Here is a 24,636-nt window from a genome sequence, read left to right on the forward strand (position 1 = left end):
ACAGTCAATAGCGTCCAAGTTGGATGGGTGCATGGTCCAGGGCGGGAAGGGCTACGTTTCTGGACTGCATCAAAATCCCCCTCAGAGACGATCATTAAAAATGCCATATTAGGGGTCTGACGCTGTATAACCGATCTACTGGCAACAGCTCCTTCCCCAGCGATGCAAAGCAACTTTCTGTTCCTCCCTTCCATTTTCACTGTTAAGGAGATTACAATAAGATCATTTGCATACTTCTTTCTTTCCACTAAGAGGTGCTTGACTACCCCAACTCTGGCCAACTCCTTCCACCCAAACCGTGCCTAATAGACAGACCTACTAGCCTTTCCACCGACCCATCAGCCCCGAATGAAACATCATTATTCAGTGGTTAGTTATATACCAATCCTACCTGGGAAGTTGCTTTGTACCACCTAATTCTAACCCGTCTTGGGCACTGAAATCCTTTCTAACACCTTAATGTCAAGACATTCCTTAAAATACCCGAGGACAACAAATTGGATTTTTCCAGACTTCCCCCATCTGTTTTGCAACCACTTCCATATGGCATCTCAAACTCCCCTCCCCGTCCTTGCCCGCCCGCCCGCTCCACTGCAGCTCTCTCGCGCTCAGTGAGGTAAATATGATGCCCGCAAGGGCAGGAGGGCAAAACTTTATTTGATTAGCCCCACAATAAGCATGTGTGTGCTCATGCCTTTGCAGGAAGGCACATGCATGTGGATACGTGTCATTTCACAGCACACTCGTGCACAGCCGGTGTCACAGCTAATTCCCATAGGCTACACATTCAAATCCCATTATACACCAAAGGCGGGCTGGGTGCTACTCACAATGAACTAGCAGCATACACCGGAAAACCTGATGCTTTAAAAACAGACAAGGCGAACAGACCAATGGAAATTTCTGCACATACAAGTACGGAAAGGTGAAAAACAAGAACAGAAAATGGTGTGTTCCCAGAGAAAGAAAACGCTCTCCTAGACGCTAGCCTCCACTGTGTAAGGAGGACATTTTCTTTCCCCTGGGAGAGCAGATGCTTCTGAGATTCAGGCAACCCAGTTCTTGAGCCTCCATCGACTGCTCCAGCAATCTGAGAAATTAGCTGAAGGGCATTTCGTTTCTTCTTCGCCTCCACAGATATCATTACAAGGATTAACGATGAACAAGCTCACCCCATCTGAGCCCCACACTGACAAGGGCACAAAGAGCCCTTTCCTTTCATGCTGTCTGCTGCTGTCTTGACCACATACGATACACAGAAAAGAAATTTCAGTGGAGGCCTCCACAGGGCTACTTTAATTCTTTCCATATTTCTGGCTCTGGGGCATTTATGAAGACCTTAATGAGCTGAACAGCCGAGTGCAGCGTTTAGTATCATCGTACTTTCACCGAACCCATCCAGAAGCTCCCGAGTCCTGGTCAAACTCCGTACCCCAGACACCTGCAATCCACATGTGTAATCGCTCAAACCACCTTACCTTGAAACGTGGGTCTCCTTTCTCCCCCGGCCCCACTGAAGACGCACACGTGCGCCCATGACTCACCAGCTGCTGAGAATGCTCCCACAATCCGGTGGCGACATTGTGCCCATCTTCTGCTCTGCATCTTTCATCCCAGGAACTGAAGGCATTTTGCAACATAATACCAGTGTCCACATATTGCCAGCCAGCCCATCAGACTCTATCTGCCTTGAAGAACTACCCTGAAGGCCAGGTGTAAACCCTCCTGGTGGGGAAGCAGCCACCTCTGGAGTCAAAAAGCTGCCTTTGCACAAGTCTTAATGGTCGTTGGCCACCGCCTCGATCCCTGAGAGCCTCCACTCATCTTCATTTAGAATTACATCCACCCTGCAGAAACCCAAGAGGAAAAATATGAAAAGTCAAAGTGACCCCAAGAGGCCACTGCAACCCTGAGATGTCAGTTTCCATAAAGCCTCATCTGCCTGTCATCTCAGGGTATGAGGTGCTCCACCCAAGAAACATTAATCTCATCGTCATCATCTATGACAAATCTTTCAAAATTTCATTATTTACTTCCCTCCCTGATCAACAAAGCATCTGCATGTAACCTAAGCGTTTTTCCTCTCTAAAAACCAACTACTATACCAAGTAGTAAGACGGTGACCCCCTGCCAGGAGCTATGGAACTTTTTATGGGCTGTTTGGCCCTACACCAACACCCCCAAACTCTCGTACTTTGAGTTCTTGTGCTTTTGGTAAACTAGTTCTTCTGACTCTTCCTTCATTGTCCGATGGTGGTGCCCTTACAAGCTATTGTCAGACTTTTTAACCTAATCCTGTTTTATTTGCTTCCCTCATCTCTACAAGGTAGAAACCAGATGAGTGAGCTTGTGAGCCTCGTCGGGGCGCCACCTCGCACACTCCGGTGCGCCCACGCGAACGGTGGCCCTGGAGAGGGGACAGTGCACAGTTGGCTCCACTTGGTACAGTGGACAACGAACTAATCAACTCCCCTAGCAAATGCATGGGCTTCGTGATGACAACTCTAGCTGCATCTCTAGATGTCTTTTTTCCTCTTCTTTATTATTATCTATGTTCTGGAGAGTTCCCAGATCCCCCTCCTCCAGCACTGTAAATTGAGACTATGAAATAAAGTCTGGGTAAGTGAAATGATGCTGCGAATTAGGTAAGAGTGTAGACGCTTTGGAGAGTTGAATCTCAGCTTGCCCATGTACAAGCTGTGCGGCCTACGACATATAAATCACTTCCCGGAGCTTGGGTTTCCTCATCTAGAAAATGGGGATAAAAGCAGTCCTTGATGGAGCAGATGGTCATGGGAATGAAATGCCACGATATGTGTGAAGTGCTTAGAACAGGAGCAAGGCTGCCTGGGTGAGAATCCTGGGCCACCTCTTACTATTTGTGTGACTTTGGGCAAGTTACTTAGCCTCTCAGAGACTCAAGTTGTTCCTCTGAAAAATGGGGGAAATGGTTAACACCTAGCTCTCAGGGCCACTGTGTGACTGAAATGACTTAAGATACATATATAAAGTACTTCTAATAGTACCTGCAGCTTGTAAGCATTCAGTAGATGTTGGCTAACCTTATTGCTATTATATGCTCTGACTTTGAGAATGATTACTAAAATGGCCACAGATTCATCCTCTCCCTGCATTCACACCCTTGAAATATGACACTGCAGATCTCCCATCAAGCGGTGGAGATGATTTTCCCACTCCTTGAATCGGAGCTGGTCATGTGACTTGCTTTGGCCAACGGACCATTAACAAACACTATGCAGCAGTGGCTTGGAAAAGCGCTTGTGAACTGGGACCTGCCCTCTGTTGCTGCTCTTGGGAGCCCTGTGTCCACCCTGTGAACAAGCCTGAGCTAGCCTGCTGGAGATAAGAGGCCACGTGGAAGAGAACTAAGGCACCCTAGCCAAGAGCCATACCCTGACTAAAAGCCTGCCAAGAGGCAGACTTGCGGCCCAGTCATGAGCTGACCCGCCTGCTGGCCACAGATACATACATGAGGTAAGCTGAGCCAGTCCACAAAGAACTGCCCGGACGATCCACAAAATTACGAGCCAAATAAACGGTTGTTGTTTTAAGCCATTAAATTCCGAGGTGGTTTGTTACACAGCACAAGCTACCTAAACCAGGCCTTCTAGAGTTTAAATGCAGTTCCATGTACTATTCTTACTCCTGAATCCTTGTCTGCCAGGCTTTGGTGGCCAGCCTAAGAAGTGGATGCTATACGGCATTTTACAATAAACACACACACACACACACACACACACACACACACACACACACACATCAAGCCCTGTGCCTTGGCTAACCAGTTTTTCTAAAGAGAGCAAAACCCCCTCAAGACATTTCTATTAAAAACAGCTTAAGAGGAAAAGCTTCCTGGTATAATTATAGACACACAGATGGGATCTAAAAGTTGGAACATAACAAGCAGAAAACTTTGTGGGTGGAAGGGACATTAAAACATAGTGCGGGTTCTCAACAATTACAAGCTTCCACTCCTGCAACTTGGGACTGATTAGGCCAAGGGGCTAGAGCTGGCTCACAGCCATGGCCTCTGAAAAGTTGTCCTCAGCTCTTCTCACTGACATCAGCCTCTTCTTGTTGACTTCCTCTACCTGGAGTATGCATGTAGGCTTTAGATCATATATGATCCCATGTGGCCGTCGGGGAGCTATGTTACCATGCGCATCTGAGTCTTATCTACCAAGCAAAATGCTAAATTCTTCGAAAGCAGAAACGTGTCTCCATCCCTCACAGCACCTAGTAAAACTCCAGGCACAAATTAGGCGTTCAAGAAAATCTTATCAGATTGCATAAAACTAAGTATTACAGTTTTAGAAATTCAGCGGTCGTTACATAAAAGAAACTCCCCATCTTAGAAATGAAGACATATTTTGTACCCATGGAGAGGCGGCACAGCAAGAGAGACTAAATGAGAGCACACACTCTACTGCCAGACTGCCTGGGTTTGAACCATTACCCTCCGAAGTACTAACTGCACCTCAGTTTCCACATCTGTGAATCATGATACTGTCATGAGGAAGAACCGAGGTGATAAACAGAAAGCACTGTTACGATACCACAGAATACTATTTGGCAATAAAAAGGAATAAACTGCAGACACGTTACACTCAGTGAAAGAAGCCAATCACAAAAGATCGCATATTACATGATTTCATTTATACGACCTTTCTGGAAAAGGCAAATTCATAGAGACAGAAAGTAGGTTTGTGGCTGCCTGGTGCTGGGGGTGAGATTGGGAATTGACTGTAAATGGGCACGAGGGGTGAGAGGAATGTTCCACAATCAGATCGTGATGATGGCAGCACAATTCTGTAAACTTACTATAAAGAAATCATTGAATGGTACCCTCAAAACAGGTGAATTTTACGGTATGTAAACGACACCTCAAGAAAGCTGTTTAAAAATATGCAAAGGACATGTGGCCCGGAGATGGAAGCAACCTAAGTGCCCATCATCGGATGCATGGAGAAAGAAGATGCGGCACATATATACAATGGAATATTACTCAGCCATAAAAAGAGACGAAATTGAGCTATTTGTACTGAGGTGGATGGACCTAGAGTCTGTCATACAGAGAGAAGTCAGTCAGAAAGAGAGAGACAGGTACCGTATGCTAACACACATATATGGAATTTTTTAAAAAAATGTCATGAAGAACCTGGGGGTAAGACAGGAATAAAGACACAGACCTACTAGAGAAAGGACTTGAGAATATGGGGAGGGGGAAGGGTAAGCTGTGACAAAGTGAGAGAGAGGCATGGACATATATACACTACCAAACGTAAGGTAGATAGCTAGTGGGAAGCAGCCGCATGGCACAGGGAGATCAGCTCGTGCTTTGTGACCGCCTGGAGGGATGGGATAGGGAGGGTGGGAGGGAGGGAGACGCAAGAGGGAAGAGATATGGGAACATGTGTATATGTATAACTGACTCACTTTGTTATAAAGCAGAAACTAACACACCATTGTAAAGCAGTTATACTCCAATAAAGATGTAAAAACAAAAAGTTCTAAAATTAGATTATAGTGATGGTTGCACAACTTTGTGAATATACTAAAAGCCATTGAATTGCACACTTTAAATGGGTCAATTGGTATGTGAATTCTACGTCAATAAAGCCATTAAAAGACAAAAAATAAAAAAATTAAAATATGCAAAGGGTTTAGAGAACAGTGCCTGGCCGAGAATGAGCAGTACCTAAGTGTTTATCAGATCACATAAACAAGCCTTGTCCTTGGGAAAACCTAGGCAGAGCAGAGTTCCCAAGGATGCTGAACCAGCCTAGCGTCTCTAACGCCTTGTTCACCACACCTCCTCACCCCGGGCAGCTAAACCCAGGGATCCTCTTCCCATGAGTCCAGGATGCTGTTAAGCCCACCATATGCGTCTCTTTGGGTGCTACTGTCCCTCCCACTGCCAAAATGCTACGCAGTTTATTAAATGTCTCTTGTGTATGTAGCTCCCGATGCCAAGCTGTGTTTTATTATACTGAGCCAACTGCTCTTAGGCAAGGTTTTTCAGGGGGGAGGGGGAGGTGTTGGGAGGGGGGGGAACGATCACATTGTTGAGGGAGGGAGATTCCTTAAAACCATGACTCCAGAAACAGCTGCTGATTACTCACAGAAGCCCACACATCCCTGCCCTTGACAAATGTCAGGCCACAGGGTAGCTTGAATCCTGATCAAAGTCTGGACAACAATACCCTCTTGGGCAGAAACAAGGAGGGAGCCGAGGAGCAACGGGAGAGTTCAAGAAACTGAAAAGGGAAACGGGATGGGAGAGAAACCCTAGTTTGAAATAGATTTACACCAAGGCTCTGCCACATAGGCAAGAAGAGGGGAAGTTTAATTTGCAATAAGGCCCCAGAACAGACAAGAGTCCCAAACATACAATTCTTCTCCGCTTGTGGCTTTAGCATACCGTCCCAAACCATCTGCACGGAGTTCTCACTCCGCCCTGTTTTATCTCCTGGCCTTCATTATAAACTGGCCCAGTCACTCGGTTCCCATCAGGTCACATGCTCAGTTGCTCTTCAATGCTGGTGGAGTCGATCTTCCCAGCCATTTAGCGCCTCCATCCAAATTTTTTGAGAGGGGAAGAAGTATGACTCCATCTCCCCATAGCCTCTTCGTACTTGGCAAACCGGATACCTGGAGTCCTGCCCAGACCTAGTAAGACCGACCCAGTTCCCCCACTCAATGTCAATATGCATGCAATCATTCCAAGGTTATTTACGGAGCACCCACACGTGACAGGACCTGGGCTCCCTACCCTAGCAGCTCATCTAAACTTGAGCACGCATCAGGATCGCCCGGAGAAACGAGAAAACACGAATTCCTGGACCCTACCCCCCGAGCTCGTAAGTCAGTAAAAGTCAGCATTTCCAACGAGCTCCCAGGTGATGCTAATGCCACCGGTGTGTGGACCAGACTTGGAGGAGCACTGTTCCAGGGGCACAGCTGGCCTCCAACAGCCACGAATGTCTTGGTGGACACAAGACACGTACGTGTGCACGAGTGTGCACAAAACACAGCTATAATGCCGTGTAAAACGTGGTAAGTCTTAGCCTGAGGAGAGACCCAGGCAGCAAGTGAGGGAAACGGAGAGGAGGTTGGGCCGAAGCAATACCTGTGTGTGCACGTTATGTCTGTGTGCACCTACCTCCAGACGTGAGTTCTTTGCAGGCAAAGACCTCATCGTATTCATTTCTCTACTTCTAACGCCTAGTACAATGCCTGGGACACGTGCTCGATGGAATGTTTACGGAATGAATGAGTGAACGAATAAGCATCCATCCGTTGAATTGTTTGTAACAAAAATCGCAGGTCCTGGTAGTGCATTTCTCTGCCTTGTCAAAAACCAGTGTATCAACAAGCACTGAAAGAGCACAAGGACTGTGCCTAGAACATTCTGTCCTGGATCCCACAGTGAGCATGACATATGTGGTTCCTGCTTTCCTAAAGCTGAGAGTCTGAGGTTCCTCTGCGGGTGACGTTCTCCATACTTGAGTCCAGAGCACACTGGATCCACCTCTGGCTGGAATGCCACAGTCCCTGGATCTGAATCCTGGCTTGCCGGCTCTGGGTCTTAGGGTAAGTTACTTAACCTCTCTGTGCTTCTGTTTCTTTATCCCTAAAATGGGGATAATAGTAGAAACCCTGTGAAAGGACTAGAGTGCAGATGGAGATGCACTTAGAACAGTGCCTGGTACCTAGAAAGTGGTTGTTAAGTGCTCACTTATTTTTATTATCATCATTATTATCATCATCAAAAGCTGACACGCTTAGCAGCACAAGATGCTATTCGGCTTATAAGGTGTGAAACTGAGAAGTGGGGAGATAAAACAAGCCTTCCGAGCCTGGAAAGGCCCAGCCCAGCCTTACCGCTTCCTTCCTCCACCCTTATTTTTCCTGTTCACCCCCAATCGGCTCTCGCAAAAGCTTCTGGAAACACCCGACCCGTTCAGAAATCAGGGCCATTGCCGCAATGGCTCGAGTCCAGGCCCAAGCTGGCAGGGTCAGGCAAGACGGGCCCCCTCATTCAGCGACACACAGTGCACTTGTCACCCTTCTGGAAACCAGTGACTCCAATGTAAGTCTCCTGCGAGGTGGCAGCCGGTGGGTTTTGGCAAAGCACACAAAGGGCGCATGTTCTCTCTCCCAGCAACCCAGGGCACCCAGGAGAAGGTCTACACGCGGCGCCCATTCAGGCTTTCGCCTAATTAAAATGGCATTACCACTTGCCATGGTGGGCCACTTCTGCCAGCTGCAACTGGTTCTCTCCCCTGGAGCTTTCACTTCCTGTGTTCACAGTTTATTGATCCCCACCATGGAATTGAGGACAATTAGATTAAAAGATAGCAGCTCAGCCCTCTTCCCTCTCTCCCCTGCCCTGAGATCCCGGGTCTGCAGACAATTATTTGCCATCTCTGTTTATCTCAACCGGCTCAGAGGCCTCGCCACGGGCATGTTTTTATAAACCTATAGGCCAAACTCTTCTGGGTTAACAAACGGACTTCATGTTATAATTTAGCATAAGGCCTCCCAGGGGCCAGGAGCTCACAGTTTATACAAACCAAGACACTCTTGGCCTGCCCGCCTCGAAAAGACAGTGTCCAGCCTGGTATCTGGCCAGCCGAGACGACAGGTAAGAAACTGGAACTCACATTCTCTCTGCAAATTCTACACTCCTTCCTCTCAGGAGGGGGCTACTTGCCTGTAAATATCTCCAGGAAATTCTGTGAGGGACTCGGTTCTGCCTGCCTTGGCTACAAGCTGAGCACCACCCTCGATCCATGGCTCAAGGGCCCTTTAGGGAGGGGTTCAACTGGCACAAGAAGCAAAGGCAGACACACTCTGAGTTGAGATTTACAACAGCCGAGCAACAGCCTTTATACTATTTGGGATGGGAAGGGAAGAGACAACAAAAGAATAAATGACACCTCAGTAAATCCACTACTACTGTGACCTCCAGTCCTTTCTTTTCACCCTGTGGTATTTATTCTTTTATCCATTTGCTCATTTGTTCATCACACTTTAGTCAAGTACCAAAGAGACCACATAGGGCATCATGGCTGACGGCAGAGGCTTTGTGTTCAAGCAGACCTGCTCGATTTCCAGTTCTACCGTTTGACCAGCTGTGTCCTTGGACAAGTCATGTGGCTTCTCTAAGCCTCAGGTGCCGAAGGGCAGTGGAGTACAGTTGTGGGAGCTAAACGCCACTACGTATGTAAAGCACCTGGCACAGTGCCCCACACAGGGGTGAACTATAGAATATGTGGTGATCGTGATGATAATGTGATGATGATGAGAATGAGGAGGAAGATTAGGAGGAGGAGCAGGATTCCACTCTGCTCTCCACTGGTCCCCATGATCCCCTCTCTTCCGGTACCCTCTGTGATGGTCAAATTGGACCCATGGATAGAAAGAAACCCACCCACTCCCCAACCCTCATCCTCAAGCTTGGCGCTCAACCCGGTAAGGGGAAAAACCAACAGGGACCCTGTTGTAATTGAGCATAAAATGAAGGCCTTTCATTGTAATTTGCCAGCTGACCACTAGACGTGTTCCAGGCAGAAAACAAACCTCAGGGCTTTACACTCTTCTCTTCAATGAACATTCAGTGGAAAGACAAGATTCAATCGCCATGAGGCTCTCGTGATGGAGCCCACAGGTGCCTTATGAGATTCTCTCGTGCTCTCGCCAGGTTCTGTTCTTCTCCATGTGTTTTCATATCCTTCGGTGCTCATAAGAATCCTAAGCAGGGACCTGGTGGAACTCATGTATCAGATGAGGAAACTGAAGTGGACAGAGGCAATACGCCACTCCCAAGGTCACACAGCTGTCACCAGAACCTCAGTCTCCTTACACCAAACTTGTGCTCCTTTCCCCCAGGAAACATTCAGCTGCTGAACTGAGCTTATGAACTCCTCACCAGCAGAATGAGAGGATGGATCGCTTGTGACTAGAATAGGGGAGAAGCCAGTAGCCCTGAGTGTAGGTATCAGGGGGGCCCCAGAGCTAACCTACATGAATGTGCATCTGGGATTGGCAATGGCCAGGGACACTGACAAGATGGTATCCATGAAAAGTTCTCAACTTGCCTCCAGCCCATATCTTCTGTGGCCCCTTCTGCCCTGAGTTTATTCCTTCATGCCAGCCCACCCAGTAGCTTCCCTTATGTGGCTCTCCAATGGCTAAGGCATGGATAACCCAGCCTAAATGAGCTCCAATGACACCAAATAGCCTAGGAAATGAACAAAGGTCCAAAGACTCAGACTTGGGCTCCTGAACAAAAATGTGCCCACTCTGCTCCCTTTTAAACCAGGAAGGAGAGGTAATTAAAGTCTCAGTTCATTCCATAACACAAAGCATACGGGGCCAGTTAATGCCAGACAAGAAGACATGCACTCCATGGTGCACGTTCATACACGTACCACAGGGTGAGTGCATCAGGGTGACTTTAATTAAAGGCTGCCTGCCACTGTCCTCTTTAAGTCATTGTTCCACTCCTTGATAGCTTTGTCCCTAGACTGCAAACCACCTGAATCATGTTCCCCAGGACCACGGTAGGATTTCAGCTTCAGTCTTTCCCTCCCTTCAGACTAATACACACCAGTACAGCTCTGATGAATTAGAGACCCTGGGGCGAGCAGCAGCCTCCACAATGAGTATGCGCATCAGAGGATGACTTCCTTTAGCAGGAGTTCCTAAACACTGCTGTGCCGTGCCCCCTTCGGCAGGCTGGGGAAGCCCTCCTCAGAATGCTTTCTGCGTAAAATAAAATATATAGGCTCACAGAGCAACTCAATTATATCAAAAATGCAGTCATCTGAATACTAAACAGAAAACTGGTCATAGAGTATTACGTGTGCTCGTTTCTCTAACACATGAAATAACAAGATCTAATGGTGAGTCCAATACCACCATGATTGTGAAGTAATGAGCCTATTTTGAGATCTCTCTAGGAGTTGTAACACAATACATAAATGTCTATGATTTCTATTAGCAACCAAGTCACAGGTACACTCCTGTGGTTTATGGCTTTATTCAGAATGGAAGGAAATGCCAAATTTCAGGTTAAGCTTAGTGAAACTAAAGATGTCATTTCCTCCCAAACTTCGTGAATTCTATCCACAGACCACTTTAGGCAGGGCTATTCCAGGTTAGGATCAACTCTTCTCCCAGAAAGAGGCTACCCTGATGGATTGCTGAAGAAGGTATGGGTGAGCCATGCACACCAATAAGGGGTGTGCCAACAACTAGTCGTTGTTGGAGAGGGTAGAGGGACAATTTCTAAATATTGAACTGAGCCCCTGACAATGAAGAAAAGATGATGTTCTGGGGCATGGCCTTACAAGCATGGTGAAACCACAGCTAAAACAATCCCAATGCAAGGGATGCAGAGACCTGCCCTGGTAAAATGAAAGAGGGAGGCTTCTAACTCACTCACTTGTTATCCATTATATTGTTTCTCTTTGTATTAAAAGAACTTTCTAGGCCAGTGATCAGGCCTGCCATGCCACATCCTTGGACAAACTGTCCAACCCACCACAGCCCAGAAAAGGTATATATGTAGGAGGGTGACTTCGGCGGCCACTGTTTATACCATGTCCCCACCCCTCCTCATGCCACGGTTGATTGGATCAAGAGTGAACACCAGCTTCAAGAGCAGCCTAACTACTGACTGGTCAGCAGCCGATGATATGGCTTGATTTTTTGGGGGGGAGGTGGGGGGAGAATCTGGGTCAAACGGCCTCTCTTTCTCATGCTCTGCTCAAGAATAGGGACTGAGACATACTGTAAGGAGGCAATTCTAAGTGGGAGTCAAAGCTAAAAGAAAACACAGAAGCAAGCCAGACTTTGGCTCAGGGTCATAAGAAGGAGGAATGGCTCAGGGTCTTAAGAAGGAAGAACCCCGAAAGAATCTGAGTCCAACTAATGGTGGAGCACTGCACTGGAGACCATGAGCCCCAAAGATGGGCCTCTAGGGTGGCCTCAGATTCACCCTGCCTTCCACTTCTGTCTGCAAAGTAAAATCCCATGAATGGAATTCAGAGGGTTCATGGGGGACAAAAAAAAAATCACATTTTAATTTTCACTAACCTGGAACTGAAACTTAGCATCTTCTTCCCCTTCCTCCGGGAAGCCTCCCATAAACTCGAAGATTGGGTGAGGTGCCCCAACAATGTGCTCCCGAGCCCCTGTCCCCTCTCCTTAACAACATAGGGACAATGTTCACTGTAATGCCTACATATCTATCTGTATCTCACGTCAGACCGTAAGTTTTTTGTGGGCAGGAACCCTGTTGGTCTCCTTTGGATTTCCAGGGCTTGGCACAGTAAACGTCCTACAGTACGTACTGTAGTTCATAATTTTATTGAATCCATCAATGAATGAAGTTTCTACAGGAAGTCATAGGTATATAAAAATAATTTAATGATGGAAGCTTAGTGACCAAGCCACAGCTCTAAAGAGGAAAATAATGGAGCAGATACCAAACCCTATAGGAGAATATTAGAATTAAGGCCTCTCACATAACAGTTGTTAAGGCAATTCAGTTCAATGAACGTTTACCGTGACCTACCGTAGGTCACACCCCCTTCCCGTAAGGATTTAACTAGTATGAGAGAGTAAGACATGGAGAAACATCTCCAACACAATGCATATACCATGAGATACATACTGTCCAAGATAGATCATTTTGGGGGAAAACTACCATTAGCACTAGAGTCAGATGACATATATCCAAATCCCGGCCCCACCACTTATTACTAACAGAAACTTACAATAGGTGATTCTCTTTGCTCCTCACACACACTCCCCAGCCCTTTGCAAACTGCCTAGATTAGCAGGGACCTCAACAAAACAAACAACCACACTGTAAGGGGCAGAGAAGATTGGAGTTTGCCTCCAAATGTGCAAGTAAAAATAAAACACCTTGCATTGATAGTTCATCTATGATAGCCTTGCTTTAGTTGGAACAATGTTCTTCACCCCTCTGCAACCTTTCCACTTAGAAACATAGAGCCTCTCACCTGGGAAATCTGCCTATCTCTCAGATCAAGAAACCCTGTCCAAGACCATCCAGTCCAAGGCCAATCAGTACAGAACAGTGAGTGTGAAGCAAAACTGAGAACCCAGGCACTGGATTCCCAGTTGGTCAGACCACTAGACCACACTGCACCATCAGAGCAAAGACAAACACGAGGGTTGCTCCAGGGCAGTCTTTGTTTATGAATGTGTTTGCAGCCTTTCTGAAGCCCTGATGTCCTCATTTCTTTTTCCTGTTTGCAACTTGTAAGCATTTCTATCTTCCTTTCCCCTTCCCTAACCTATTTATATGATCGCTTTTACTCTTTTGTTTGAAATGGATTGTAGGAGCAACTAAAGAATCAAATGACAAAAAAAAAAAAAGGAAAGAAACTTAGACAAGTTGCTAGACCAAGCCTCCATTTCCCTGTCTGTAAAATGGGGCTAATGATGCTTATCTCGTAGAAGAGTTAGGAAGATTAAATGCAACCATTATGTGAAAGGACTTGGTACACTAACTGGTACATAACATTCATTAAAGGTTTAGATCTTTTCCCTCATATATAAAAGCTTTTTAATTGTACATAGTCAGCAAGGTGGTGGTAGCGGTAGAAAACAGGAATTTGCTCTGTGGCATGTTACTCCTAAATCCATTCCACCCGTGACTGTGCTGGAACCAACTTTTACTCTACGTGGAACAGGCTGGAAAGAAGGTTTAGGTCAGTGCCCAAGAGCAAAACAGAAATACAGCATGAGCCATATATAGTAATGGTAACTTTTCCAGGAGCCACTAAAAAAAAAAAAAAAAAGTAAAAAGAAACAGGTGAAATTAATATTTTTTCTTTAACCCAATATATCTAAAATATTATTTCAATATACAATCAATATAAAAATGTACTGATAATATATTTTACATTATTTTTCTCATACTAAGTCTTAGAAGCCGGGTGTGTATTTTACACGTACAGTGATCTTCCAGATACGTTTCAGGTGCTCGATGGCCACGTGTGGCTAGGGGCTGCTATACTGGTCTAGCTAGCATGGTGAGAGCTATGGGGATCGCCCCGCTGGAAATCAGACTGTCTACATTTTATTTAGACAGTGGATAAGAGCTCAGACTCTGGAACCAGACTGGGTTTGGAGGCTGTCTTTGTCACTTACCAGCTGTCTGACCTTGGGCAAGGGACTTTATCTGCCTGTGTCTAACTTCTTCATCTGTAACAGGGCAATAGCAATACCAGCTTCCAGAGTTGAAGAGTAAATGAACTAACACATGCAAAATGCTTAGAACTGCATCAGGCACGTAGTAAGCTTTCAATAAATGTTAACTAGTGTTATTATTACAGCTCCAGAGGGGGGCGGGAAGAGATTAGCAAAGAAGTATAAAACCTATAGAGGATTAGAGGTTAGCTACTTCCCTTGCGGTGTTACCCAAACGGAGTAGGCAACTCTGCTGTCCTCTCTTAAAGGCCAATGCAAGTGAGAAGCCCGGTACACAGCGTCCTAGAGGGAAATGGTCCCTTGAAGGGTGGCGGGCCCTCAAGTTTGTAATCGAGAGGCAATCTGAGGAGCTATGGTTCCAATTAGGGAGGCAAAGCTGGCCCCAATACCACTCCCCACAGCTTGGCAGGAAAAGCCATTTGCAACAAACCAGACCATGTCTCCCATTTTCTGTCTTTGTTTCTCTGTTCAAACATTTGTAAGTCATTGTGAATTTGGGAGAGGCAGCAGCAGCAACTGTTTTAAAAGGCAGAGCCAGGATCAAATGAAGACGGGCCAGACACACAAGTGGTCAGGGGCGTTAGAAGCCAGAAGACAAACCATGAAAATAAAGAAGAAATTAAGAGTGATAAAATTAACGTCTGCTGAATACAAGCAATTATGTCTTCCCGGAAATAACCTCTGATTCTCACAGATGAAGAGCTATCTGCATCTCTAAAGTCCTGATGCTCAGATACGTCTACTTCTCCTCCCTGGCATGCCTCGGCCAGGCTTCAACAATATCGTCACACGTCAATATAGACACCTCCGTTTTTATTTACTTTTTTCTTGAGGTATCGTTCACGTACATCTTATTTGTAACCACTCCTCTGACCTCTCTCTCCATAGATTAGCTTTGCTTGGTTTTGAACTCCATATAAATACGCCTCCCTTCTCTTTCCGGCGTCCTCGAGCACGTACTTAAGCAAATGATGGAAAGGGAACGGGAGAAAGTGACCAAGGACACAAGATCTGTCTCATTTTTACAACCTGATACCCCAACAGGGCACCAGCAAAGCAGCCCTCGAGAGGATGACATCCCGACAGCTCCTCTCAGGTCCACTGACTCCAATGCAACAACACACTGTCCTAGGCCTCCCAGGTGTCCAAATCCACTGCTGGTATTGCTCTGGGGGACGTCATCCACAGCCAGCAGGTGCTGAGCTGCAGCATAACACGATTCCACTGTATCTGGGGAAAGGCGAGGAGGTGTTGCTTCTCCTGGGGACCTCCTTTTCAGTCGAGCATGCAAGCGAAGAGCTGGGGACAGCCAGCCTGGGTTTGAAGCTGGCTTGGCCACTTCCTGGCTCTGTGACCTCAGGTAAGTTTCTTCACTTCTCTGTGCCTCAGTGTCCTCACCCGAAAAATGGGGATAGCAACAGTACCTACTTCATCAGGCGTTGTAAAGATTCAACGCCTAGAACAGTGCTTGAAACGTGGTACTGCATAAAGATGAGCTATTCTGATTCTTATTCTTATTAGACAATATCCTTCATGCCTTCATGCGAGACATCTGAAGGGTAGAGTATAGACCAACGAAGGTGCAATGTACACAAACACCTGCACACAGGTGTACAGACAGGTGCGTGCGTACACACATATCCACGCATACAGATCTGCACACACGCATGCATGTGCTTGCACACGAATATGCACCTTCAACTCCCCTCATCTCAGGATACAGGTGACAAAAATCCTCCCAACCTTCCTAAAAAGCTCCTGCTCATTAAAACCCAGAGGCAAAAGATCAAAGTAAACAGAGCGTAAAACGGGGAGAGGAACCTCATTCATAAAGGAACATATCTGCCATAAGCAGGTCTGGGGAACGCAAACGTCTCGCTCCCTGAATGCATGCTGGGTGCACTCGTGCTCAGATGACACTGTGAGCTGGAACTCACAAAATGGCCCTAAAATACTGGCGGGAGACAAGACTTCCGGCTCCAAACCAGAGCGGGTATTCATAGGAGGAGAAAGGGAAGTGGGTTATTCTCATTCGCACGAGAGCAAACACTAGATCTAAAATCCACTCGTCCCAGGATATCATCTTAGGAATCCCATCCACCTCTAGAACTCCATACCACCTACAAAATGTCCCAAAGCCCCAGGGCTGGAGAGAGATGGGTAAGTGGCATTTGGCAGCATCAAGGAACATTTAACAGCTGTGAAGATTTTTTTTCCTAGACAGCACTGAAAATTTTCAGAGGTGCTACGAACAAAGTGAGAAACTTTCCTACTAAAACATTTTCTTTTCTTTTTTTAAAAAAATAAATTAATTAATTTATTTATTTATTTATGGCTGCGTTAGGTCTTCGTTGCTGTGCGTGGGCTTTTCTCTAGTTGCGGCGAGTGAGGGCTACTCTTCATTGCAGTGCGCGGGATTCTCATTGCGGTGGCTTCTCTTGTTGCGGAGCACGGGCTCTAGGCACGCGGGCTTCAGTAGTTGTGGCACGCGGGCTTCAGTAGTTGTGGCTCGTGGGCTCTAGAGTACAGGCTCAGTAGTTGTGGCGCACGGGCTTAGCTGCTCCGCGGCATGTGGGATCTTCCCAGACCAGGGCTTGAACCCGTGTCCCCTGCACTGGCAGGCGGATTCCTAATCACTGCGCCACTAGGGAAGCCCCACATTTTCTAGTATTATTACAAATCTCCCGTAACATATTCCTCTCAGGCATCTCACCCAGGAGGTGAGCATGGAACGAAAATATACTGTTATACTTACTGCCCGAGAGGGTCAGAAGGAAGCAACTCAAAACCCAACCTTAAAGGTCAGCTCAACAAGGGGCAGGGGTTGGGGGAGGGGGTCGGGGTGATGGGACAGTGATGGAGCTTAAAGACTCCTGAAACCCCAGGAAGGCCAGGTATTTACTGTATGAAATTTTAAAAGGCCTTTCTAAGCAGAAATAGTTATACCTCTTTAGGACACACATAAGGAAGGGCCTCAAAGAATTTCAGAACTAGCAGTTTCTTCTTGTTTTATGATTAAAGGAGAAAGGACTAAAACCTTCTCATTCTCATTCTCTCTCTCTCTCTCTCTCTCTCTCACATCCCCAGCCCCTCACCGTGTGCATGTGACCACAGTCCCAATTGCACTGTTGACTCAAAATCTTGCTAATACTGTGTCTATCTGTTCTCAAGGCGTTGATAGGAGCCAAACTGACTTGGACTTTAGCCACAGCATGTGTATAAAGACAATGAAATTTTATTTCCTTTTCCTCATCATTAATGAGCTTACTGGCTCAAAGTGCTTTAAAGTTCTCCAAAGTAATTCCGTGGTTTATAAACATTCTAATAGCATCCCCAATAAAAATGACCATGTCCACCTGTCTGGGCCTCAGTTTAGAAGAGTGCATAAGAATTAGGGAACTGATTACCATTTAATCTCTTTCAGTAAAAAGGAAAAAGGGCAACCAATGCCCACAGGTGCTAGTGAACAGAGGTGAATAATTTCATAAAATTAAAAAGGTATGCCTTCAAAATGAGAATCTTGTGACCCTAATGCCTAGCGGACACAGCCTGACTTTTTGGCAGGCCGGGCTGGGAAAATTCCTAATCCCAACCTAAAGGTGCATTAATGAAAAATCACCCTTTAGCTCTTTACTTTCTGAAAATAACCTGAGATCAGGACACTAGACACCTAATGCTGGCCTTCATTTCAGAAACACATGGAGGGCTTCCCTGGTGGCGCAGTGGTTGAGAGTCCACCTGCCGATACAGGGGACACGGGTTCGTGCCCCGGTCCGGGAAGATCCCACATGCCGTGGAGCGGCTGGGCCCGTGAGCCATGGCCGCTGAGTCTGTGTGTCCGGAGCCTGTGCTCCACAACGGGAGAGGCCACAACAGTGAGAGGCCCACGTACCGCAAAAAAAAAAAAAAAAAAAGAAAGAAAGAAACACATGGAGATCTTCTCATTTTGCAACTGTGCCCACCCAGCTTCTCGCCACCCAGCAGACACCAACTGGCACCCAAAAGCTTGGGGCAAATACATCATTAAGGCACAAATTAATGCCTGCTTTCCTTCAAAAGAGTTGGCGATGTGACTTACTGATTACATTTCTTAGGACAATAAAAGCTGTTTAAGGCAGCTCATAAACCTCACGCCGAAAAACTTTTTCTAATATATTAAGCCTAATTTGGCTATACAAACAAAAACAATGGAATCATTAAAGAGGATGTTACAGAAGAATATTTGGTGACACACAAAGATGTCCTTGTTCTAATAAGTGAAAAAAAATCAGTTAACAAAGCAATACGTAGATTATAAGCCCATTTTATTAAAATGTCAGAAAAACCCTGGAGGATACACACTAAAACATTAAGAGTGATTCTCTTTGGGTGACAGATGTAGGGATTACTTTTATTATTTTATTGTGTTGATCTTTGAAAATTTGGTTCATTGTGCAGGTCTTAGGCTTCTATACTAAGAAACAAAAATTTAAACGCTGCTACATTTATTTTCACTCAAGTCCTAACTCTGCCGAGAGTCCAAGATCAATAGTTGGTTGAAAGTCTTCCCTACTACAATCTACAACTGCACACGGTGGTTCTCACAAACACAATACTGAGCGGAAGAAGTCAGACACAAAAGCGCAGAAACTAAATGATTCATTTACCTAAAACACGAAAACAACACTATGATGTCAGAGGTTAGGGCGGGAGTTACCCTTGGGCTAAGCGAGTCCTCAGAGCATGATTTAGTGTCTTGCAGTGTTTCTAGTTGTACTTAGTTGGGGGGGAGCTGGGAGGGATGAATCTCTGGCAGCTCATGTGGGCCACCCAGGCCAGGAGTCCTGTGTAAAAACACCTGACCTATCCCCTTATAAAAGACAGATCTGGTGGCCAAATGACATGCCTGCTGTGCCCTTGGGGCTGTGATCTACGCCAGGACCAGCCAACAACACGCACATCCGAAATTTCACACACACTGTATGAATCTGGATTCCGGTACAGGTACCAGGAAGGGAGTGTTTCCAAACTCGTTCTTCTCCACACTTGGGTTCCCACTGGCTGGCTGTGCAAAATCACAATAAACAAATGAAACAGGGATGAACACACACACACACACACACACACACACACACACGAGCAAATGAAGCTTTTGCTGTCATGTTGCAAAAAACACAAGGACAGCCAACAAGACAGTTCTGGATGAAAATAACGCCTACAGGTTCCTGAACGCTTCTCAGCATCGGTTCCCAACATTCTCACACTCAGTGTCCAGGCAGCTGGGAGGATTTGGGGAATTGCAATCTCCCCTGAACACGGGGGGACTGAGGCACAGCCCTTAGGGTAGTGCTTCCTGACCTTCGCTGTGCGTTATGACCGCCCAGGGAACTTTTAAAAATCCCGATGCCCAGGCCCGACCCCAAAACAATGACCGTTAAGTCTCTGGGGGTGGGGGATGGGATGCAGGCATTAACATTTTTAAAACCCTCCAGATGAATCCAATGTGCAGCTAAGGTTGAGAGCAACGGTTTAGAGCAGCACATATTAAACCTTAATGGGTGGGGCTTCCCTGGTGGCGCGGTGGTTGAGAGTCCACCTGCCAATGCAGGGGACACGGGTTCGTGCCCTGGTCCGGGAAGATCCCACATGCCACGGAGTGGCTGGGCCCGTGAGCCATGGCCGCTGAGCCTGCACGTCCGGAGCCTGTGCTCCGCAACGGGAGAGGCCACAACAGTGAGAGGCCCGCTTACCGCAAAAACAAACAAACAAACAAACAAACAAAAAAAAAACCTTAAATGTGTCTCCATCGCATAGGAAAAGTCAGATTCTGATTCAGCAGGTCTGGGCGGGGCCCGATGAACGCGCTGCTGCTGGTGCTTTCCGCTCCTGAACCCCACCTGGACCTGCGAGGGTACAGACCACAGCCTCTGAGGCTGCACGCGACTTACTGAGTGTGCATTTCAGTAGGGCGGAGGGAACGCTCCTCCAAAGATCTTCCCTAGCCCCTTATGCCCACGTACACACAATGGGATTCCAAGTCTGCGTCCCTTTGGACTAAAGCAGATGTGCGGGAGGCTTCTGCCCTCCTCTGCTTTAGAGAGAGGCCAACAGAAGTGGAGGACACCAAGTGTCTGGCACGTCAAGTCAGAGAACGGCAGCCGGCCCCCTCCCGGCTCCCGACCCATTAATCACTGGAGGCTGCTCGAGAAGTGAGGGCTCCCTGCCGTTTGGTGGTTTGCGAGGGCCTTCCCTATGCCCCCCGATTTGACAAGATATTAGGCACAAGCCAGACCAGAGTCTGCATTAATGAGACCCACATGGGACTGCTTAAGAGTAAACACTCACTTAATCCTATGTAGCTGAACGGTCTAACAAACGAATTAGCTGGTGGCATCCACTTAGGATATATGATCCAATTTATACTATGATTTCTTTCGAAGGGCTGAACTGATTTTGACACATATAAAAATGTGGTTTCAATCACCCACAATTGCACCGTTTGAACAAGGGGGAGAGAAAGGCTTTTAAAGGGCCCAGACCTGAGGGGAGCCAATAACAAGGTGAAGTGAAGGAGACTTGCACTGGTGCCGGGATGTCAGGGGGACCTTCGGGCATCAGTACTGCCCTCGAGGAGCCCAGGAGACTTTCCTCTCTGCTGCTCGGTCCACTGATCAAACAGGCAGGCGCAGCCCGGAGGAAGAGCTCAGAGACTTTCTCACCGCCTCCTCCCGCAGACTGAGTTCACGTCCATCGACAGTTCAGGGCCCTCTCCGTATAACTGAAAGGCACTCAACTTGTGGGAAGCGGGCAGGACTCTGCCAGGCCGAGGATGGCCACCCTAAGACCAAACAAAAGCTAAGGGGTTTATATGCCCCAAGAACCTCCATCCTGGCCTCAGCTAGTGACGCCAAGAGGGAGAAAAGGCGGACGAGGCAATTCATGAATCTTTATCCCCTACTCCTCAGCAGAGTCCTTAGCTTTTTCTCATCCCATCGTCACAACAGTCATAGGAGGTGGGTAATATGATTAGCCCCTTTTCACACAGGAGGAAGCCGAGGCACAAAGATTCCAGGCAGTGCAACTCCAAAACCCAAGTAGGAAATGAATCTCGCTGTGGACGCAGGCCTGGGGGCTGCGCCCTCGGGCCTGATTCCCTGGGCTATGTCTGAGGCATCACGCTGCAGCCTTCGGGACAGCCGCCTAACTGCTGAGATGGGGCTTGTGCCTATGTTCTGTAAAAGCTGTGTCCCACAGCTGCCCATGTGAAGGGGCGCCCAGTGCCACACAGCTGGGGTCCGTCTGTCCATCTAAGCGCAGGAAACACGGAAAGAACTACTCTCTGTTGTTATGTGCTTCGCACTGGGCTAGCGACTTTCATATCTCTCATCCCAATTTTTATAAGGAAAAAAACAGGTACAGAGAAGTTATATAACAGTTTTTCAATGAAGAGCATCTGGGCCTAAATCTGGTGAGTGTTTTTCCCATTCTGCAGCTCCACTATAATGATGCTAAATAATGATCTGAACTGTCTGTAGCATATTTCCTTGGAAGAGCACGAAACGTTCATTTATTCTCTCACCATGAAAGTTCCTTTCCAGTCAAATCAAGTGCCTTGAGGATCCCCAAATAGGCTGTGGCAAAGACTGCTGTATATTCATTCTCTGCTCCCTTTTCTACCCAGGCACTCGGCTGAGACACATTTCCCAGACTGCCTTGCAGTAAAGCAGAACTGTGTGAGTTCTGGCCAATGGCACGTGGGCAGCAGTGACATGTTTCTCCTTTAGGCCTGGCACATAAAAGCCAGCTGCACAACTCTCCATTTTCTCTTCTCTCAGCTGCTGGCTAGATTCAGATGCTCCAATGCAGGAGTGCAAGTCCCCAGGGAGTGGCAGAGCCACAGAGCAAAGGAGCCTGGGGCCCTGAATGCCTGCATAGAGCAGAGAACTCCCCGACAAACCCACACCAGACCGTAACAAAACAAGAAGTAACGCTTTACTGCATTACCCCGAGGAGACTTTAGGGCTTGTTTGTTAGGAGAGTTAACCTACTCTGACTAATACACAGATCAGACTCATTTCCTATTTCTTGCACTTTTCAAAATCTTACCTATTGTTTCAGTCAGTGATTTCCCAAGCGTGGTCCCTAAACAGCAGCAGGAACTGGCTAGCAATGCGAAACCTCAGGCCTCACTCCTGCCTACTCAATCAGAAATTTGCTTTTGGGATGGCGGGAGTGGGAGTCCAGTCATCTGTGTTTTAGCAAGTCCTGCAGTTGATTCTGATGCACGCTCAAGCTGGATGCCCGTTGGTTTAAGTGAACTGAGATTTGCTAGTGAAATCTACAAGGCTATCTCCAAGCCTCATCCAGCTCCTCCCCCTCTGATTTCTGTGCGCTCCACTCTTCTCTGCCCTTAACTGCACAGGCTTGACCACACTGCTTCCCTTGTGCTTATCCCAAATACCCACGGGTAGAGACCATCTCCCTTACCTATTGGTAAATGCTGGAAGGAAGGGAGAGAGGGGCATACCCATGATACAGAAGAGGGTAGTACAGCCAAGTCATTGGTCACCCCCATTCAACGCAAGGAAAATGTTAAGTACCAAAAGACTAGGTGATGTGTCAGGCTGTAATTCAGTAAAATGCTCGCTTTGGGAGGCCTGAGGTCATCACAATTGCAGAGACAGGACACTACTAAAGCCGGACTTTCTGGGCTCAAATCTGGGCTTTTGTACTAACTGGCTGTGCAATTTCAGGCCAGTTATTTAACCTTTTGGTCTCTCGGTTTCCTCACCTGTAAAGTTGGGATAAAAATGGTACCTACCCTCACTGGGATGAGGATTTAAAGAGGAACTGTGGGGCTTCCCTGGTGGCGCAGTGGTTGAGAATCTACCTGCTAGTGCAGGGGACACAGGTTCGAACCCTGGTCTGGGAGGATCCCACATGGCGCGGAGCAACTAGGCCCGCGAGCCACAACTACGGAGCCTGCGCGTCTGGAGCCTGTGCTCCGCAACAAGAGAGGCCACCATAGTGAGAGGCCCGCACACCGCGATGAAGAGTGGCTCCCGCCTGCCACAACTAGAGAAAGCCCTCGCACAGAAACGAAGACGCAACACAGCAAAAATAAATAAATTAATTAATAAACTCCTACCCGCAATATCTTTAAAAAAAAAAAAAAAGAGGAACTGTGTCCGGTGCTTACAACAATGCCTAGTGTAAAGAAAGTGCTCTGTGAGGCTAGGAGTTATATCCTAGAATGACCTGGGCAAGTCACCTCTGAGCCTCAGTTTCCTCATCTATAGAATGGGGTGTTGTAAGGATCAATTGAGATGGTGAATGGTAGGGATTGGCATGGACGAGGGGCCAGGTCAAGGGCTCAGGGGTTCCCTCCCCTCCAAACCTGCCTTCTTTGCAACTTGAGGTCTTGTTTGTGCAGTGCTGGGGGGAGGGGGCGGTGGGGGGAGAGAATACACGGGTACACATTTCCAGGAAAACAGGGTGCAAGTCACAGAGGGCTTGGCCTTCCTGCAGGGGTTCGGGACTGGAGCGGGAACTGACCAGACTCCCCAAATCCCTGCTTCATTTCTAAACAAGCAACAACGACGGCACCATTGCCGATGACCCAGAGAAATCTTTGTCCAACTGTGAGAACCTGGGCACGGCAGTTCCAGAGCAAAGGTTAGACACAGCTCTCGTCAGACTTGTTATTACTGGATTCCAAAAAGGAAGGGGGTTGCTTATTTATTACCTCCTTCTAGCTCGCCTCTTCCTGAACTGAGGCGAGAGAGACAGGAAGACGAGGAATTTCCTTCTAAACTTTTTTTCTTTTTTAAGATGAGAAGCAAATTTACAAGGTCAAAACCCCCCACAACGTCTGCCTAGGGTTGGAAAAGCAGGCAAGACGAGCCGGGACGTGGAAACTGTCAGCATTTTTCCTTCTTCATCCTCCAGCTTCCCTCTGACCTTGGGGTCCTTTTTTCCTTGAGCTTTTTGACTTAAAAACTCACAGAAGTGGAACTGGTAGACTTAGAAGAGGAATTTGGCGAGGTCTTCCAAAGCCAAAGATACACACAGCCTCCGACAAGCAAGCCCACCCCTAGGTTGACTGTGATCCACAGTGAGTTTAATTTCATCGAACTTGTTTCAATGACAAGGTAACTGCGTGTCAATGTAAACTGTGTCACCTTGTCACTGAAACAACTTTGATGAAATAGTGACTCCTCTTAACCATGGGGAACATATTCTGATCTTTTCTAATGTGTCTGATTCTATTTCCGATTCGATTCCATTTTTTTCCATGCCAGTTACAACCCATTGGTTTGAATTCATGACCCATCAATGGGTCACAACGCACTCTGAAAAATCCTGCCCTGAAAAACTAGCACC

The 24,636-nt window shown here is 47.1% G+C and overlaps 1 protein-coding gene across 3 annotated transcripts in view; it reads right to left on the reverse strand.

Annotated features, from left to right (window-relative positions):
• Window positions 1–24,636, reverse strand: part of NHS (NHS actin remodeling regulator) — a 347,571-nt gene that overhangs the window by 260,812 nt on the left and 62,123 nt on the right. The window contains exon 1 of one of the 3 annotated variants that reach the window (XM_060292104.1): window positions 1,545–1,662. The exons of the other annotated variants lie outside the window; for them this stretch is intronic. Coding sequence (XP_060148087.1) covers window positions 1,545–1,605 — 61 coding nt within the window. The 5' untranslated portion in view covers window positions 1,606–1,662. Of the gene's footprint in view, window positions 1–1,544; window positions 1,663–24,636 lie in introns of those variants that run through there. 3 annotated transcript variants of the gene reach the window in all.

This window comes from Globicephala melas, chromosome X, assembly GCF_963455315.2.
Source record: "Globicephala melas chromosome X, mGloMel1.2, whole genome shotgun sequence".
Lineage (NCBI taxonomy): Eukaryota > Metazoa > Chordata > Mammalia > Artiodactyla > Delphinidae > Globicephala > Globicephala melas.